This window comes from Copadichromis virginalis, linkage group LG8 (assembly GCF_057382275.1).
Source record: "Copadichromis virginalis isolate Kocher_CV1m ecotype Utaka linkage group LG8, C_Virginalis_male_GT1.1, whole genome shotgun sequence".
Taxonomy (NCBI): domain Eukaryota; kingdom Metazoa; phylum Chordata; class Actinopteri; order Cichliformes; family Cichlidae; genus Copadichromis; species Copadichromis virginalis.
Genome location: NC_140625.1, coordinates 6,556,474 through 6,563,810, shown reverse-complemented (window position 1 = coordinate 6,563,810; position 7,337 = coordinate 6,556,474). Strand labels below are relative to the sequence as shown.

The 7,337-nt window shown below is 42.0% G+C and overlaps 1 protein-coding gene across 2 annotated transcripts; it reads left to right on the top strand.

Annotated features, from left to right (window-relative positions):
* Positions 1-1,749: 1,749 nt before the first annotated feature.
* On the top strand, positions 1,750-5,193 carry tob1b (transducer of ERBB2, 1b). 2 transcript variants are annotated; one of them, XM_085465514.1, is made up of 2 exons: positions 1,750-1,991; positions 3,037-5,193. In XM_085465514.1, the coding sequence occupies exon 2, from the start codon at positions 3,205-3,207 to the stop codon at positions 4,201-4,203; it is 999 nt and encodes a 332-aa protein (XP_085321640.1). In that variant the 5' UTR covers positions 1,750-1,991; positions 3,037-3,204; the 3' UTR covers positions 4,204-5,193. The 2 variants fall into 2 exon arrangements, with proteins under 2 accessions (XP_085321640.1, XP_085321639.1); XM_085465513.1 differs by having other exon boundaries at positions 1,750-1,996.
* Positions 5,194-7,337: the final 2,144 nt, after the last annotated feature.

Below are 7,337 nucleotides of genomic sequence, written 5' to 3'. Positions count from 1 at the left end.
TTGAAAAGGGGAGGCTTAAAAAAAACAAAAAACCCAAAGCCTGCCCTGCTCTGGTGGCCTTGATGTGTCTCCAAGGCCCCCACGGTGTGTTTAGTTTCTGGTCGGGTCATCCATCACACATGCTCCTCGTTGGTGGGTGGGGGCTCATCTCTCACCCCTGCTGAGTCTCAATCTGGAGGCTGGAAGAACTCTCCATTGTGCCCGCAGCACCCTGCAGCCCTCTGGCTATGATCTGACTGCATTTTCTAGCGCTGTTTACGGTGCTGGGATGTGATGCTGGGCTAAACATCAACCGTTCTGTTGATAAGCCACAATTAACCTCTGAGTGGACACATGGGTTAACTTATACGTGATTTTTAAGAGATTATTTTTAGAAACAAGTCACGAGTAAGAAATGAAGTAATCAGCAATACAAACACACACTTTATTAGAAATGAATTTTATATATATCTGAACAGGGAACGAGAACAGGAATGTGTCTATTTTTTATTACTGCTATATGATTTGGTACATACTCAAACAACAGACTATCTAAATGAATTATGATTGATTCAGATCAATCGTATACGCCGCTGTTCCCTCTAGAGAGCCTGTAAGCAGCTGGCAGCTATAAATCAGCTTTCAGATTTAACAGACATGGCATACAGCACTGAGTGGGATATTTTTTGAGTCAGGAAGAGATACTTTTGTTTCTCAGTCATTTCCCCCCTTTCTAAAGAACAGTCTGTCCTCTCTCCCTCCTCCTCTCTTACTCTCCTGCCCCGCTCCCTCCCTCACAGCTGTATAATTCATGTGGCATTGTATTTATTGTGCAAACATGGGAGTGCGGGAGCCCATGTTAGGTAAGAGCAGAGTGTGGCGTCAAACACCTTGGGTCTGACAGCAGAGAGTGTAAGCCCTGCACTGCACAGCTGCTAAAAACAAGTAGCCTGCACGTAGGCAGGAGAGCAGCCAGGATTCAATGTGTAACTAATGAATTTCACAGTCCACAGGCATTATAATGAAGAGAATTCAATGGCAGGGACACAGATTGAAAAATGATATAGCATTATTATTTTAATTTTACAATTACAAAATCTGTTTTGTTTGAATTGTGTTGTTTAATAGTAAGAGAATGCTGTTCAGCAAGGTTTACACTCAAGGAACATCAAAATGCCATTGGTGAGGAGCAGGGAACAAAGCCAGTGACAGGTGTGTCCCTCCGCCACAGTGGTTATCCTAGCTTCCTTTAACCCTGTAGTGGCAGAAGTGGTGCCAAGTGTGGTCTCATTTCAGCCTTGTTCCTCGCTCTCAGCAATAACTATACTGACTATTCGAAATTCTAATCATAATAAATATAACCAGCAGTACGTTTTATGCACAACTGAGCACAATCACTGAAATGTAGAACCCTCAAGAACATATGTCACATAAAACAGACAGCCAGTGTCAGTTCTTTACCTTTCAGCCATGCAGGTATTATATTTTTAATAGTTTTTGTTTAAAAAAAAAAATCATATTTCTCCGCACGGGTTTCAAATGGTTTTTAGTTAATACCCTTTCTCCGATAAAGTAGTCCATAACAGATGAAAGGCAAACCACTACCGTAAATAGAACCCTGTGTTTGACTGAACACAAAATCATCCAGTCACAGCTTTAGTTGGTGTGGTTGTTCATGACGACGAAGCGCTCGGCCAATAGAAGCGCGTTACTGGGTGTTGACCCCTGTGAGCCGCATCACCACCCCATTCCATGTCCGTGGCGGAGGACTACTATAAAAACAAACAAGCCCAAGTTTTAAAGGGCAGAGTTGTAAAAACTCCCAGGCTGTGGGGAGTAAGCTTGGAAGCCTGCAAATCGGAATTCAACTGTAACCCCACGGAAGAAAGAAAATCGCCTGGAGCGCTACAATATTTTCTATCTTCTTTAAAAAGTGACACTAGAAGCTGTGTAGATTCTAGCGTTTCCTGGAGCGGACTCTGGTTCGTGCAAGAAGGACCTGCTGATTCCATGTAAGGTAAATATTAACGTAACGTCAATTTCTCGATCTCTGACACAGCCGTGCATCACTCCTCCTATATCTCTTGTTAGTTTTCTAAGTGTCGCAGTCAGTGATGTTATTAAACGAAAGTATTTTTGTCGAGTATGCGAGCTGTAGCTTCCTAGCTAATTAAAATGCTACACCGCTTGGTGTCGACCAGAGTCCGGCTAAAACGCCAATTTCCATCTTATGTTGCCGTTAACAGTGACATTGACTGCCTCTTACGATCGACTTTCATTGTGCGCATATCTTGCGGTTGGCACACGCGATGTCAGCGCGAGGTAATGCTGATAAGCAGCTGGGCGAGCTAAACATTAACACTATCTGCTTTCTTGATAGCTAGCTTGCCACATTTCAGTTCACACCCATCATTAAGTTGGCCAGCTAATGCTAGGTGGACGACAGCGACAGAGCGACGGGGTGAGGAAGCGGACAGTTTGTGTATACAGCGCTGACAGGGTCACGTACGCTCTTGCTCTGCTGTAACAGAGGGTTTTATGGCCGTGGTTAGACTTTGAATGATGATTATGTAACAATTCTCCTCGCGAGTGTGTACGTGCTCCTCTACCTACTGTAGCTCAGCAAGGATGAAAGTGCTGGAATAGCCCGGCTGGGTTATTTAAAATGACGCTTATCCAACTAAAGAAGGCTGGAGTTTGTCTAAACATGTCCAGTGCGAATAGGAAGCGATCGAAAATCCGTCTCACTATTGACACCTGCCATTACATCCACCGCCCTCTGCAGAGGTCAACCATGGGTGCACTTATCTGTCACACTAGACCGCTGGGGAGCATGCACTGCTGACACCATCTGAGTCAGTGGCCTGTATGTATTTATAGCTGTTGTACAGCTGCGATGCCAGCACTGCTGTGCAGAGAGGGGGAGGAAGTGGATAGTGATTAAAATGTTGTTTTTTGTTTTGTTTTTAAATGGGCCCAAACTGATAACTGCTTTGCTTGTGTTATGCTGTGAACAGCTGCACATCTATAACGCGTCCCCTTTTCTTTCCATTTCAGGGTCCTGACTTCGACTCTGCTGCAGGACGTATATTTGTTTCGGCAAGGCGTGCTGAGCTTTTTCATTACACTCATCACTGCTGCCTTGGAGGGTTTTTGCAACGCTTTGTGGGAGGAAAAAGCAAACCTGTGACAGTAAAAGAAGCCCTCTTGCCACTGAAAGCAGCTATGCAGCTTGAAATTCAAGTAGCCCTCAACTTTATTATTTCCTATTTATACAACAAACTCCCTCGACGACGAGTAAATATCTTTGGCGAAGAGCTTGAGAGGCAGCTGAAGAAAAAATATGAAGGCCACTGGTATCCGGATAAGCCATACAAAGGGTCAGGGTTCAGGTGCATCCATGTAGGGGAGAAGGTGGACCCCGTGGTGGAGCAGGCAGCCAAAGAGAGTGGGCTGGATATCGAAGACGTCCGGAATAATCTTCCTCAGGACCTTAGCGTGTGGATTGACCCGTTTGAGGTTTCCTACCAGATCGGGGAAAAGGGACCGGTTAAGGTGCTGTATGTGGATGATAACAATGAAAATGGCTCAGAGTTGGACAAGGAGATCAAGAACAGCTTTAATCCTGAGGCCCAGGTCTTCATGCCAATCAGCGACCCTGTCGGGGCTTCTTCAGAGTCCAGCTCCCCCTCCCCTCCTTTTGGGCAGTCTGCTGCGGTAAGCCCATCTTTTATGCCACGCTCCACCCAGCCCTTAACCTTCACCACTGCCACCTTCGCCGCCACCAAATTTGGCTCCACTAAGATGAAGAGCAGCGGACGCAGTAACGGCAACAGCGGCAGTAGCAGCAAGGTGGCTCGCACCTCCCCTACCAACAACCTTGGTCTGAATGTCAACACCCTATTGAAGCAGAAAGCCATCTCCACCTCCATGCACTCGCTGTACGGGCTCGGCCTGAGTCAGCAGCAGCAGCAGAAAGCCTCTGCTCTCTCTCCCAACGCCAAGGAGTTTGTGTTCCCCAGTCTCCAGGGCCAGTCCAGCCCTGGAGCAGTGTTCCCCGGGGAGGGCTCCCTGGGGCTTGGCCCACTGCAGTACAACAATGCCTTTGACATGTTTGCAGCCTACGGAAGCCTCAACGACAAGTCTCTTATGGATGGCCTCAACTTCAGTCTGAGCAACATGCAGTATTCTAACCAGCAATTCCAGCCAGTCATGGCTAACTAAGCTCATCATCAGAAGATGCTATTTATGAATGACGGTGGCTCAAAAAGAAGGAAAAACAAAACGCACACTTAGAAACTGGACTTTAAGGATGTAGTGTCTAGTCAATAAAGCGCATGTGCCCAAGGGTGTTTTGACCACGCCCCCTTGAGTTAGTTTCTACTAAAAGCTTGTTGTACAAACACATCCAAGCTTGGTTACTTCAATTCAACATGCATCATTGTTTTTCTTGATTTCTTTTTGCCAACCAAGCACAAAGTTTTTTACTATGTTGAGGAAAATAACTTTAAAATAAAGTTTAAAAAAAATTATAAAAAAATACAAGCTTCAAGTTCTGGCCTCTTACAGTATTTTACAGGTAGTAAGACAAGGCTGATTTTTATGAATTGGCACTTCTAAGTGGGGTTACTTGGTCTTTTTCTAATTGTATAATTTAATTTAGTACAGAGTTTGTAAGATATCAGAGTATATATTGTTTCTATGACATGGTGTTGCATTTATATCTTTTTACTACTCCAGTGATCTGTGATGGCTGCAGCAGCTTTTCCTTATTTTTCTTTCTCTTTTTTTAAAAAGATAATTGTTAAAGAAATCCATCTTTAAAAAAAACAAACTATACATCAAATATTCTGAAGATTGTGTACAGAGTATTCCTTAGTGGTGGAAGTAAAGTGTAGGAATATTTGCTTTTTTCTGGAAGATGAATTGTATTTTCTGTTAAGAGGTTAAAAGATTTTGCTATACTATGGACAAAATGTAATCGTATGAATATTAATTTTGTACCTACATTGTGCAATACTTGATAAAAAAACAAAAACATTAAGGTATAACAAAGTATTTTGAGTCAGTGTCTTACATGTCAAGAGGGACTGAAATAGTTTATATTGTTAAGTTTGTATTAAATGCTTAAAAATTATATGCTTGTCTTTATTTTTTTTAATTTCATATTTGCACCCCGGTCTTTTTAATAAAATAAACTACAGTTGAACATGATCTGTGGGATATGGACTTATTTATTACCTCTTATATGCAGACTTGTCTTTAATATTTAGCGTGTGTGAATGGCTATTGTGGTGCTGCCCTATCAAAGGGTAACAAGGTTAAAACTGGCAGTAAACTTCAAATTAGTTTGATCTGTTATTGTCTTTGTTATCATGGCTGTGAAGATGGGTGGAGTGTGTTGGTGGTTTTTTTTTTTTTTTTTGGTTCCCCCCCCCCCCCCCCCCCCCCCCTTCCACTGTGTGTGTGTGTGTGTGTCTGTCAGTCATGTGTCACAGCAGAATGAAACGTCACACAAAAATGTCACCCAGCTTGTCTTTCATTTTGAGGAAAGTTTGGGTTGGTGTCACTATGATAAAGGAGCGCAAGTGTGTTGCTCTGGTTAGTGACTTGATTGCGCAGACAAAGGCAACGACTGGTATCATTTTCCTGTTTTAGCTAGCAAAAATGGAGATGGGTTTTAACATTTAGTTGAGTGTGATTGCTTGATCTTTTAGTTCCCAAGCGAGCAGGATTTCAGAACTTTTAATACCTTGCTCACATATTAAGGCAATGTCCCACATTTTGATCGGATCTGATGTTCAAAAGTGAACATTGCTCGACAGTCTGCTTTTTATCCAGTGGTTGTAAAGAATGCAGAAAGCATCACAATGAAAAGAAAATTCAGTTACAACAATGATTGGAAAGCTAATTATAATGACACGAGGCCAGGAGAGGAGAATTCTCAGTTTGTGCTCAGCTTCGTTTCAGGTTTAGTCATTTACCCGCCCTGCTGAGACCCTGCGTCTGCATATGGAGATATTAAATTTTGAGTTTTCTGCCCCTTATACTTCACTATGCTTAAAGGGTTTTACCCTGTATTAAAATTGCGATTTTTTTGTGTTATACTTTAAAATTCAGATGACGACAGCATTATTAGCCTCCCTATAAAAAATTAATGTTAAAAAGATTTTTTAACATTTGCACATTTATATTTGCACACAAATATAAAAATAATCTAAAGAAGGACTTTGGGAAAGTTTGACAAACAGCTCTTAGGTGACTATCAGTCCCAACAACAGCTAGAAGAAATTAAAAAAAAATGCATGCCAAACAAGCACTCAGGTTTCAGGAGGCTATAGATGGATTAAATAAAATGACGTCCATTTGTTCCTGACAAACCAGTTCCATAGTGCATAGTTTCCAAAATCTTAGACTAGTTTAGCAGGTAAGATGCATCCTAGTGTCCAACCCAACCACACTCTTTGTCTCACCTTTTGTTTATATATAAGTCAGTCTTATTCTTCTCATATTTTTAGACATGTTTGACTACTCAAAACATTTTGGGGGTGACATATTTTCTTCTTTATGTCTTTTGGCATTGAAATGACCAATAGACATGTAGTTGATGCTGTTTTTAAAGTCTTAAAGATTAAAATAGTTTGGAGGCACTGTCTGTGGTTTAATAAGCTTACTATACAAGAATCAGCCATAACATTAAAACTTGCTGCCTAAAATTGTGTGGGTCACCTTTGTGCATATATGTGGGTCACGTCTAAGGGTGTCCTGTAGTGTCTGGCACAAGGAATTTGGCCTTCTTTGGTTCCTGTGTGTTGTAATCAGGTCCATCGGGTCATCCTGTGTTGAATTTAGGTAGCTTGGTGGCCACGTCAACACCCTGGACTCTCCATTCCTGGAGTATTTTTTGTGGTGTGGTGGAGGAATTATCCTGCTGGGGGAGGCTGCTGCCATCTGCGAGTGCTTTTGCCATGAGCGTTGTGCAACAATATTTAGGTTGTAATAGTAATTTTAATAGTAACGTCTATATGAATGTTATATTACAAAAGATCTTTGTGTTTTAGTGAGAACAACAACGGTTATCACTGTGCCTGTCAGTGTTTGTAATGTGTTCAGTGTGTTTAAGTGTATCATTCCCTTGTGCATTAACTATAAATACCTACAAGTATTTCAAATTTGTACTCAGTATTCAGTAAATGTGCTTTCCACTGCTACATTTCTGGATGATCATGTACATGGCATCATGGCAACCCTCAGTAATGTCTTATGCAGCCTTGCACAGAGCTGAAACACTGGAAAAGGCCTTAGTGGTATACATCTGTTTCTGAATTCTTGTTTGCTGATGAAATCCAAATCTCAGT

Coding starts and splice junctions, on each gene's coding strand:
- tob1b (XM_085465514.1), top strand. CDS start 3,205: ATGCAGCTTGAAATTCAAGTAGCCCTCAACTTTATTATTTCCTATTTA.